The sequence below is a fragment of the Vespula pensylvanica genome, chromosome 8 (assembly GCF_014466175.1).
Source record: "Vespula pensylvanica isolate Volc-1 chromosome 8, ASM1446617v1, whole genome shotgun sequence".
NCBI classification, from domain to species: Eukaryota; Metazoa; Arthropoda; class Insecta; order Hymenoptera; family Vespidae; genus Vespula; species Vespula pensylvanica.
Window position 1 is genome coordinate 1967261 of NC_057692.1, and position 12765 is coordinate 1980025.

Sequence of the window (12765 nt, forward strand, 5' to 3'; positions counted from 1 at the left end):
TCTCTCTCTCTCTCTCTCTCTCTCTCTCTCTCTCTCTCTCTCTGTCTCTCGTTACGTAGTAAATAGAAAAATATGAAGAATAAAATTCTTTCATTGTTTTCGATTTCCAATCGCTTTGAATCATCGATGAAAATGAATGTTTTTTGTTTTATTTTATCTTGTTTCGTTTCGTTTCGTTTCGTTTCGTTTCGTTTCGTTTCGTTTCGAAGGAATAAAATTACAATTAAAAATACTTCTTTTCTTTTCTTTCGATTTATCCTTTTCGTTCGTTTGTTTGTTCACATTATTTTTTTTTTCTTTTTTTTTTTTTCATTTTCCTTTATCCCTTTCTAAAGGAACTACAAAAGTAATGTAAAAATTTTCAAACCCGAAACAAAGTTTCGATCCGACGAAGCTCGTTTCCGATAAGATCTTATTAAAACTTTCGAAAGTTCCACCGAATTCGCGCTTATCTTCAAGTTTCTCCTTCCTTATCTCCATGTTTGCTAGTTCACGTCGATATATAGATGACCCAAAATTTCTTCTCATCGTTACCAGATGCCACCAGAGTCTAAAGCTCGTTCGTGCTGCTCTCTACAGGGCATTGTTTCAACTTCGTCGCTCGTTTACTCCCGCGATCTTTACCATCATCTTTTTTTTCTTTTTAGAAGAAAACTCGTATTTCTTATTCTTTGGATTAACCATTCCATTTCATTCATTTAAATCAAATTAATAGAAGAAGAAGAAGAAGAAGAAGAAGGCAAGAAAAAAAAAGGAATTTTCTTATATCGATCGAATTTATAATACAAATTTTCTTCTCATTCAAAAAAAAAAAAAAAAAAAAAAAAAAAAAGAGAGAGAGAGAACTAATTATGCAGATAGACGACATATATTTCATTCCATCGATCTATAACAATTGATTCAACAATTACATCTAAACAAAAAAAGAACGATCAAAGCAATTATAAAAAAGAAGTCCTAATACTTGTTTGATCTTCGAACGTTGAATTGAAAAATTTTTCTCTATTGAAAGTCGTGTCCAGAGGTGCTACGAATTTTTTAAAAAAAGATCGTGCGTTAGATTGATCGATTATTTTCGATCGGTAAAGAAAAAAAAAAAGAAAAAAAAAAAAAAAAAGAAAGAAAGAAAGAAAGAGAAAGGAAAACGAAAAAAACAAAAAAGAAAAAAAGAGAAAACAAGAAAAAACAGGAAAATACTATTTAAGAGACCTAATTATTAAGAATAGATAGTTCGAGTATGCTAATCGTATCGGACATGCGACTATCGATTTTTTCTCACGATAAATGCGGTACTCGTTTAACCAATGAGTTCCCCACGCTCTCGCCATCTCGGCCTTCTCTTTTATTCCTCCTCCTCCTCCTCCTCCTTTTCCTCCTCCTCCTTCTCCACCTTCTCCTCCTCCTCTTTCACTTCACTCTTCTCCTTCTTCATCACCACCACCTTCTCCTCTTTCTTCTCCGCCACCCTTCCACATCGTTGACTAACGATTAAGTAATTATTCATAAAGCGTGTCGAATAAATCGTTGGTGCTTATCTAATTGCGCCTAACTCCCATCACACGTCGTTTATTATACTTCGATTTTCCACCTTTTGCTTCGATTCTTAAGGGAGATCTTGTCGCCATTTGTGTATATACACAGACACACACACACACACACATATTCTTTTTTTATATTATTTTTTGAAACGTTAATACAATTTTTTTTTTTTTTTGGTTTCTTCTCGTATTTTTATCAAACTTCGACTTTTCACCTTTTCCTTCGATCGTTAAGAGAGATCTTGCCGCCATTTGTATATTAATTTTTATTATTATTATTCTTTTTTTAATATTAATTTTTGAAACGTTGATACAATTTTTTTTTTTTTTTTTTTTTGGTTTCTTCTCGTATTTTTATCAAACTTCGACTTTTCACTTTTTGCTTCGATGATTAAGAGAGATCTTGCCGCCATTTGTATGTATATTCTTATTATTATTATCTTTTTTTTTTAATATTACTTTTTGAAACGTTAAAACATTTTTTTTTCCCGTATCTTTATCTTCTCTCCGTAACGTTTAGTTTAAATTTGCGAGGAAGATCGTTAAGATACAGTGTTTTTTCCCTAGTCACCATTTACTTTTGTCTTGTTTTTTCTTTTCTTTTTTCTTTTTTTTTTTTTTTCTTACTTAAATACAAACTTCCAACATATTTAAAGAATTCTTATTTTTTTCTTCTCCGTTTATGTGACGTTCTATTTAAATTCGTAAAATATAATACAATATTGTAATATCGTATCGTCCTAGTCGCCATTTTGTTTTGTATTGTTTTTTCTATTCTTTCTTTCGTTAAGTCTAATTGTTTTAACAATTCTTTAAACGATTGCTTCTATTTCTTTTACTTTCGTGTTTCTCATAAATTCGTTAGAGAAAAAAAAAAAAAAAAAAAAAAAAGAAGAAAAAAATCGTATTGTTGTTTTCACTCAAGTCGTAATTTATTTTTCTTCTGCTATTTCTTTCTTTCTTTCTATCTTTCGTTTCTCGAATAGATACTTATGTATTATCATCATTTTTTAAACTATTTATCTTGCTCTCTCCTCTCTAAATTATTTTCTACTTGTTAGAATTATATTTTTCTTTTTCTTTTCCGCGACGTTCTCTCCGCGACGAACATACTCCAGAACCAGCGTTTCTCTTTGTACGAGTAGTTCGTGCCTCGGTGAGAATTAAGTTCGACAGTATATGCAAATTATTATAGGTCTGTACAACTCTTCCTCTTCTCTCCTCTCCTCTCCTCTCCTTTCATCGCATGGCTTGGCCCGCGTAAACCCCGGAAGGTCCAATGAAATCCAAAGGAACATTTACGTTCGCATATATTCACCCATTATGATCTAATATTTATATGAAAGCTTTTGTATATCAACGAAAATCGTCTTTAAAATTTTCAATGAAAATTTATATAATATAAAATTTATATATGTATATTCTTTTATATTTTTATTTTACACTAGTCGATAAAAAAAATTGTGTATATTATATATATATATATATATATATATATATATATATAAAAGTATTGAAATTTCTGTTCAAGTCATTCTTAATTTTATTAGTATAATAATAATAATAATAATTATTATTATTATTATTATTATTATTTTATACATGCTTATTATAATTTTATATATCTATGTATATATATATATATATATATATATATATATATATATACTTATAACAATAATTATTACTATTATTAATATTAATATTAATATTAATATTAATATTAATATTAATATTAATATTATTATTATAAAATAAAAAGTGACTCGAACAGAACTCGATTTCAAAAGTTCCCAAAACCCGTTTAACACGATTCGTTGTTAAAACGAGATTACTGTAAAAGTTCCGATAAGAAAGTATAATATAATCAAACTATTCAATATCATTCGAAAAAATTATACGTTATATAATAAAATAGATCTATAAAGTGGAGGTTTCACATTGCTCAGTACATAATATACTAGTAACACTTCTTATTATATTTTTATCTATCTTGAGAAAGATCAAGAATGTAAAGGCATAATATCTAATTACTTTATACGCGTTATTTATTATATTCGCATGTAAGTCATTAAGATTATTTACGAAATGATAGATATGAATTTTTTCTTTTTATTCTATACTTTTTTGTCCTTTTTTTTATATATATATATTTTTTTTTAACGAGCAATATCTACAAAATCGCCGAGCGTAAATTTTACCTAATCGCGATATAAATTTAGACACCGTTGAACCGAATCGATAATTACCAATCCAATAAGTATAATCTAAATGTTTTGCAATTTTCGTGGTTACGACCATAAAATAAAATAAAAGCAAAAAAGGAAAAAGAAAAAGAAAAAAATGGAAAGGAAAAAAGATACAAAAAGAAAAAATATTAACATTCGCACCGTGGGAAATGAAACGTTAGAGATTATTTGAGATTAAATATTTTATACGCGTTAGACGCGTTAAACTAACTTTATAAAACAACCCATCGAATTCTAATACCTAGTTTTATTTTTTACTTCTCATCTTTTTCTTTTTGTTTGGTCGTAATTAAAAAGAAAAAAAAGAAAAAAATAAATTGCGGAATTCGATAGATCGAAAGTATATATATATAATTTAAATAAATTAAATGATTCTCGTTTTATATCGATCTTACTATCTTATTTCTTTCTAATCATACACACACGTACATACATAGATACATGGATACAAAGAGTATGTATTCAAAGTATGTATTTCAAAGCTCATGTTATATGATTACTATTTAAACGATACGATCGCTCGATCTTATCGTATATTGTAATAGCAAGCGTTATATGTCGATCCATCGAACTCCTTCGTTCTTTGCTATTTCGATAATCGAGAGTAATGAAATAAATAAACAATTTCTTATGTTCTTCATTTTCTTTTTGTTATTTTCTTTTTTTTTTTTTTTGTTTTTTTATCGCACGAAACATATCACAATTATTTTCATATTCATTATAATTATGTGACGATGGTAATAATAACGATGATAAAATCATTCGTAATTTATAATTCATTATATATAAAAAAAAAAAAAAAAAAAGAAAGATTAACAAAATAGACAAACAATTTACACACACACACACACACATTCTTTTTTTTTTTTTTTTTCTTAAAAAATTAGGCATATCGAAATTAATTACTACGATAATAACAATAATAATAATAAGACTCTTTAAAAATAACTTCGACAACTATCATCGAAATTAAGCAAGGTGTAAAATCAATTAATAATAATTAAAATTAATTATTATTAATAATAATAGTGATGATAATAATAATGAAAAAAATAAAAATAATACTAATAATAATAACAAAAGCTACGATGTATCGACGCTTTCACTTTTCTCGATTAATTTATTTTGATTAGAAGCAATGAATATCGAAGAAACTGGATAGCAGTTCTCGATAGATATCTACTTATCGCAAATCGATATGCACGTTCGCATTTCAAGACAGTAATTACAGTTAGAAAATAGGCGGAGCTCAATCGCGTGTTAAAATAAATATTTCTATCGAAAGGTGCTTACGTATTTACCGATATATGAAATTAATTATTGCTTTATTCACGAACTCGCTTTTACTTTCGTCTAATCAATTCTAGATCGATCGTATTAATAAATGGCAAGGTTTATTACGAGGTTTACGAACGATTTATTTTATTCTAAGTCCTAAGATTACGTGACATTTGTTTCCATTTTTTCTTTCCATTTTTCTTTTTCTTCTTCTTTTTACTTATTATTAGTTACTTTACGTTATTCTTCTTTCTTTTACTTCTTTTTTTTTTTTCCTTTTTCTTTTCTTTTCACTTTAATTTTCGTACCAAGAAGTACATCGATCAAATCTTGTTTACGTTTACCGTTCATTATCGATCAAGTTCGTAATTCCCTATATGTTCTTTCTTGTCTTTTACTTTTCATTTTTCTTAAATTATTATTTATTCTTGCTTTTCTTTTCCTTTTCTTTTTTTTTTCTCTTAATAACACACTCATTCGATAACACATAGAATGCGTGGTGATAATCAATTTTATTATGATTAGAAAGAGAAGTGCGATTAGTTAAATAGGATTTTCTATAGTATTAATAATCTAATACGAAGTTTCGAAAAAAGAAATCTAAAATCGATAATAGATCTTAGTTATCGATCGTCGGTATCAATCTCGATCGAAAAGTGGAAGTGATCGATCGATAATTTCTATTTTCGCAACTAACACACGTTGGTTTCTCGCGAAACTATTTAAAAAAAAAAAAAAAAAAAAAAAGGGAAAAGAAGGAAATGAAAAAATGAAAAAAAAAATGAACGAAAACAAACGAAAAGAGACAATCATTTTGATACCTATAAAAAATGAATTTACTTGATAAAAATGATTACTTGATAAAACGCCATCCAATTATTTATTACTATTATTACTATTATTATTATTATTATTATTAGTAGTAGTAGTAGTAGTAGTAGTAGTAGTAGTAGTAGTAGTAGTAGTAGTAGCAGTAAATAATAAATAATAATAGATAATAAATATTAATAATAATAATTTTCACCTAATACCAAATCTTCCTTCCTCTTCCTCGAAACAGTCCATCAAGTAATCTCTCAACTTACCTGGAACAAAAAAAAAATTAAACAAAATCGTACAATAATAAACGTCGTGCGTCGATCAAAATAAAAATTGATTAAACAAACAGAAATGAATTTTTTTCGCAAATATTTACATATAGACGCGACCAAGCAAATACAGCGAGGCTAACTCATCTCGATTCATCTAATCTTCGTCTGATTCTATGAATACCAAACGAGTATTTTCATGGTAAGGTAAAGTCAAGCGGAAAAGAACAGTCCTGCGATGTAAAAAAAATTGCAGAAGAAAAATTAATGAACGAACGAACGAACGAACGAACGAACGAACGAACGAGCGTTTCGACCTTCGATCTTTGATTTTTAAAGAGAGAAAGAAAGAAAGAAAGAAAAAAGAACAAAAAAAAAAAAAGATGAGGAAAAATATACCTTGTATTCTTGCTCATCATCTTCGATCTTTAACATTATCGTCGCAACGTAATTGCGCAACGTAATAGTTGTCTCTAATATAAGGGATGGAACAACAAAACTCTGATCGATTTTAAAAATATATATGATAAATCGATCATCAATTTTTTAATAGAGGTATTGGAGTTAGTTTTACAAGTTCGTAAAAATCGAAAGTTAATGTTCGGGGGAAAAAGAAAAAGAAATAAATCTCGTAACACGCGAATTACTTAACAATTTATCGACAAAATTGTCAAAGGGACTTTTCGATCCGATCTAATTGTTGAAATAATTTTTAAATAATTGTCTTCTTTTTTTATCTATTATTAGGTTGTTTACCTCTTCTCTTTCTTTCTCTTTCTCTTTCTAGATAACAGTCTATAATAATCGATACCAATTACTAATTAATTATCTAAAAATAAACAAAACAAAATAAGATATATATACGTATCTTATTTATAATATATTATATACATATATATTACAATAAAATACACATACACATACACATATATTGGTAAAAAAAAATCATGAGACTTTGTTGAATGAAAATATATTCGAATAAATTCGAAAGAAAATGATTAGATCGATTCTGATCGATTCCGATCAACTGATCGATGAGTTAGATAGCGACAGATAGATAGATGGATAGAGGGAGAGAAAAAAGAGAGAGAGAGAGAGAGAGAGAGAGAGAGAGAGAGAGACGGAAGAATAACTACTACTCTATATTTACGAAGGCACGAGAGGAGAGAGATGTTCATGACGTCACAGTCCAAAGGTCTGACGCTCTCCTGGTGTCATTTGGTACTCTGTTTTATTTCTGCACGAAGTGTGCTGAGAGACAAAGAGAGAGAGAGAGAGAGAGAGAGAAAGAAAAATAGAGAGAGAAAGAGAGAGAGAGAGAGAGAGAAAATAAAAAAGAGAGAAAGAAAGGATGAGAGAGAGGGAGGATGATCGAGAAGAACAAGAGAGAGAGAGAGAGAGAGAGAGAGAGAGAGAGAAAGAGAGAGAGAGAGAAGAGGTTCGGTAGAAACGCAGCATTAAGGCCGCAACGTGCTATATAAACTATTATTAGAAGACTTATCCACGTTGACCACTTTCCTTCTAGAAACCCTAGTGTCGGTAATGATCGACCAAATGATTCATCGAGAAAAGTTTAAACGGAAAATAAAAAAATTAAAATGTGAAAAATCAATAAAAAAGTTATATATGTATATATATATTTTTTTCTTTAAATAAAAGAAATATATATTTATATGCAAATATGTTTGTTCATTTTTTCTTTAATTTCTTTTTTCTTTTTTTTTTTTTTTACATGATTTACGCGCGTCTGTATACGTGTAACTAAGTATGTAGATATATATATATATAATAAAAATTAAATGCAAACTCGCATTCATAGATATATATGGCAAACATATATGTTCGTTCCTTTCAAACGATCATTAAAAACTTACTTATGTTATATTAATTTATTACGATGTGTAGTTGGTAATATTAAAAGCAAAGCTGATTCAGATTAAATAACATTTTATAATATATGTATATATTTTCTATGAGAAAATTTATATATTTTATATATTCACATAGTAAATATATTTTTCTATTTAGTTTGTTTACATAGGAGTATAAGAAAATTTATATAAATTGTCATTAGTGTCTCTCCTTCTGTTCTTCCTCGTTTCTTCTTTTTTTTTTCTTCTTTATTTTTACAAAGAATTTATTATTGTATGAAATGTTAAAAAAGAAAACAGAAAAGAATAAGAGAAAAATTTGAATTTCACACCGGTAGATCAACTTTTGTATAATTTTTGATATAGTTATGAATGCAACCCAAGCGATGAATGACAATATTACGATGTCTATTGTTAATGGATGTAATTTTTCAATTTTTTTCTTTCTTTTTCCCACATAGATTTCAACACTTTCGTCAAAACAGAACACAATGTAGGAACTCGAAATATCGAACAGCTGATAGATAAATCATGTGGAAAACAAATACTTTCGTCGCTAGGATACCGTCTTGTTTAAATGTGGCAAATAAAAATTTTTCGTGTCCGATCTGATTAAATATAAAAATTGTCGATATAATTATAATAGAAGGAAATAAATAAATAAATAAATAAATAAATAAATAAACAAATAAAAGCAATAACAATATATTACGAACGAGATAAATTTTTATTATCGTGAAAAAATGCGAGAGAACCAAGGAACCTGAAAATTTCTTTTTAATCCTCGTCTTCATTCGAGTAAGTTTCCTGCGATAAGCAAAAAAGAAAAAAAAAAAAAAAATAATAATAATAATAATAATAAGAAGAATTTCCAATTTTTATGAGGAAGCAAATCTCGTAGAGGAAAAAAAATATTTAAGAAAAATTAAAATTTAAAGAATAAAAAAGAGAGAAAAAATCAATGACATACGAGTGAACCGATAAAGAAAAGCTATCGTTAATATCGTCATGAGCGGAAGAAGAAGACCAAAAATCGAGGCTCTCATTGTAAATGCGATACGTAAACTTCAGGACGCACAGGGATTGACTCCTCGAGAAATCAGTAACTATATCACTCAGGAATATGACGTGCCTGGAACGGAAATTAAAAAGCAAGTACATCTTGCCCTTAAACGCGGCGTCTCCTATGGGATCCTTCGGAAATATAAAGGGTATCAATTTTAGGTTTATTTATAATGAGAGAAAAAAATGTATAAATATAAATCGAATTTTTCTTATCAATTCCACTTTTCTTTTTTTTTCTTCTTTTCACAAATATTATATTGCTTTTATTTAATTTTTTTTTCTTTTTTTCTTCACCTCTTCACTGCATCAAATTCTACTCTTCTTCCTTTTCTCTCTCTCTCTCTCTCTCTCTCTCTCTCTTTTCTTCTTCTTTTTTTTTATGACTTCATTATGACTTCAGATTACGTTATCTTCAAGGAATTAATGTTTTCAAAAGTTTTAGATAAAATTCAAATTGACATAGTGTATACTGTAATTTTATATAGGGTAACATTGTGTATAACGTAATCTTAATATGTTCATATTTATCGACAAAAAAATATGTATATATATATATATATATATGTATATACATGTGTGTGTGCGTGCGTATAAATTCAAGTTTTCTTATCTATTGTACAACTCCTCGGTTAGTTTTTTTTTTATCACAAATAATATTTTATTTTATTTTATTTTTATATTGAACCAAATCTTACTTCATATTTTTCTTTTCTTTTTTTTTGTTTTTTTTTTTTTTTTTTTTTTTTTTTTTTTTTTTCTTTATGACTTCAGATTACGTTATCGTTAAGGAACGAATATTTCCAAAAGTTTCAGATAAAACTGGATTTATAATATCGCGTATTTCAATTGACATAACTAAAATCTTGATGCATTCATGTTTATCGAAAAAAGAATATATATAAAATCAAGTTTCCTTATCGATTTTATTTTCCTCGATTAGTTCCTTTATCTCGAATATTATTTCATTTCATTTTATAATCTTCTCGATATTTTTTAATTTATCACTTTTCTCTCTTCTTTTTTTTTCTTTAATGACATCAAAATTACATTATACGTGAGTAAATTAATATTTCCAAAAGTTTCAAATAAAATTGGATTTAACTATCGTCATAACTAAAATTCTAATGCATATCATAGATATCTTTGTTTTCGCGGTACGTATATAAATGAAATCAAATTGGAAGTAGTTTTTGAAATTTTAATTTGATTTTCGTTTGTCTCTTTTTTTCGATTATCCCATGAGGATTGTCTCTCACTGAGAGTGAAAAAGAGAGAGAGAGAGAGAGAGAGAGAGAGAGAGAGAGAGAGAGAGAAAGAGAGAGAGAGAGAAGGAGAGAGAGAAAAGTTTGCTTATCGCAAAGTCTGATAACGTTATCGGTTCGAAAATAATATAGCGTTTCGAGATTCGATAGGAACTGACAGTTAACCCACTTTACTCACCAGAGATACGTATTTTTATCGATTTGAAAATAACAATGGCTGTTTCTAGCGCCAAGATGATCACTGTGTCCTCTTTTTTTTTTCCTTTTTTCTTTCTTTTCTTTTTTTCTTCTCATCTTCTGCTTCCTTTTTTCTTTTTTTTTTTTTTTTTTTTTTACATCGAAATAATTTTCGAGAAGGGAGAAACAGAGGATGGAATTTATACAAATAAAAAAAAAAAAATAGAAAACTTCATCGAACGTCCTTCAAAAAAAAAAAAAAAAAAAAATTTCATTTTATAGAGGATACTACACCTGCAATCAGGATTTTCTTAAAAAACAGCCGATGAATAGGAACGAGATAAATGAGTTTTCATGTCCACCAAAACGACGACTATGCAGACCGAGAAGACGACAATCACGAAGAAGATGTAAAAGGTTCGAACACCGTTCCCATAATTTATTAATTTTCACGATTTAAATACAAAAACATTTCAATCCGGAAAATTGCTGAGCTCCGAAAATAGTATTCTGAATTTAAAAGACTTGTACGACTGAAAAAAAAAAAGCGGAATTTTTAAAGAAGATTATTACGTTAGTTTCGAAAATGTTAAAAATCAATATCGAACATTTCTGAAGCTCTAAAAATGTTCCGGATCTTTACATTTCGATAGGATTGAAAAATAATCGGTTAAAAAGTGATCCTGCTTTATCAATGCTTACGATCGAAGCACAAAATTAAAAACGAATAAAAAATAACAAAGAAACTAATATAGAAAATATATAAACTTTGAAAAAGGAACAAAGAAAAATTTCTAAATTTTGCCGACGATCAAACTAATGTCTCAAACGTTTCTCCAACAATTAAAATATAGATACTGTCAATATATATATATATATATATATATATATATATATATATATATATATAAATTATAAAAATTGCTTAACGATTCTGAATTCTACTTTTCCTTGTTTTTCTTTTTATTTCTTCTCTTTCCGCTTTTTTTCTTAATTTTTTTTTTTTTTTCTTACAATTGCAAGGTTCCAACATAGCGCAACGAATAAATTTTCACAGTAATGTGAAAATTAGAGAAACAATAAAAATTTACGATCGGAAATTCAAAAAAGAAAAAATGAAGAAAAAAAGAGAGAGAGAAACAATGAAAGAAAATAGGGAAGAAATAAAAAATAAAAAATAAAAAATAAAGAATAAATCATACGAACGAATGCATTCGCATTAACATAAGATAATAATAATTTACGATCGAGAATTCATAAAGAGATTACATACATTTCATACATATATATATATATATAATATATAATATATATTATATATATAATATATGTTACATGTATAATATATACTATACATGAAAAAAAAAAAAATAAATATATATATAAAGATTTTTAACGAACCCATTGACATTAGAGTTTGTCGAAAAATACAACGAAGAAGATCTGCATGTAAGAGGAGACGACCTAGAAGAAGAAGTCTTTGTAGAAGAAGGAATAGAAGTAGAAGAAGAAAGAGGTCGGGAAGAAGATGCGGTACCTCGGAGTTTAACGAAATGGAAGCAATATCGAAACAACCGAGACCGAACAGTGGAGACGACGATGACAACAACTCGAGAAACGAGAGCATAAGCGATAGATCTAGCCTGACAGATCCGGATGGATCTATGCAAGACCCACGACCAAACACACCGCCTAGCACTCATATGGAATGATCAAAATATTGTAAATCGATTTTTTTCGATTCGAAATTATTTTTCGAGAGAAAATTTGAGGTTGCATTGATAACGATATTTCCATTTTCCATTTGTTCTTTTTTTTTTTTTCATTTTTCTTTATCTTTTTTTTTTTTTTTTGTATTTCTCTTTTTCCTTTCTTATTGATCTTTTTATTTTGTATTCATTTATTTTGGTAAACATTTTTCTATTGTTCGATTTTTTTTCCTTTTTTCTTTGTTATTACCCTTTAATTTTTCTTTTCTTTTTTTTTTTTTTTTTGCTTTTCGAGGATTGATCTATTTATTCTTCCGACAAACATACACGATCGTGTTGATTTATAAGATATTTTATTTATATATACGAAAGTGCGTTTACAAAGGGATAATAAATATGTTTTCGTTTTTAAATATATTTTTTGGTGAAATGAAAAAAGAAAAGAAAAAATTCTTTTATATATTGTAATTACTAAAGCAATATGCAATTAATTAACTTATATAGTTATTTATAAATATATACGCACAT

The 12765-nt window shown here is 27.6% G+C and overlaps 1 protein-coding gene across 3 annotated transcripts; it reads left to right on the plus strand.

The window, feature by feature from the left end:
- The first annotated feature begins 8696 nt into the window (after window positions 1-8696).
- On the plus strand, window positions 8697-12338 carry LOC122630881 (protamine-like protein). Of its 3 annotated transcripts, none has more exons than XM_043815904.1 (4): window positions 8697-8822; window positions 8910-9235; window positions 10811-10945; window positions 11943-12338. In XM_043815904.1, exons 2-4 carry the CDS (start codon window positions 9033-9035, stop codon window positions 12238-12240), a joined length of 636 nt encoding a protein of 211 aa, XP_043671839.1. In that variant the 5' UTR covers window positions 8697-8822; window positions 8910-9032; the 3' UTR covers window positions 12241-12338. The 3 variants fall into 3 exon arrangements, with proteins under 3 accessions (XP_043671839.1, XP_043671840.1, XP_043671841.1); XM_043815905.1 differs by having other exon boundaries at window positions 8914-9235; XM_043815906.1 differs by having other exon boundaries at window positions 8963-9235.
- Window positions 12339-12765: the final 427 nt, after the last annotated feature.

What these genes read in the sequence shown, in the direction of transcription:
- LOC122630881 (XM_043815904.1), top strand. Translation starts at nt 9,033, where the DNA reads ATGAGCGGAAGAAGAAGACCAAAAATCGAGGCTCTCATTGTAAATGCG. An exon ending in ATCCTTCGGAAATATAAAGG is followed by an intron (nt 9,236 to 10,810) that starts GTATCAATTTTA and finishes TTCATTTTATAG; the next exon opens with AGGATACTACACCTGCAATC. An exon ending in TCACGAAGAAGATGTAAAAG is followed by an intron (nt 10,946 to 11,942) that starts GTTCGAACACCG and finishes CATTGACATTAG; the next exon opens with AGTTTGTCGAAAAATACAAC.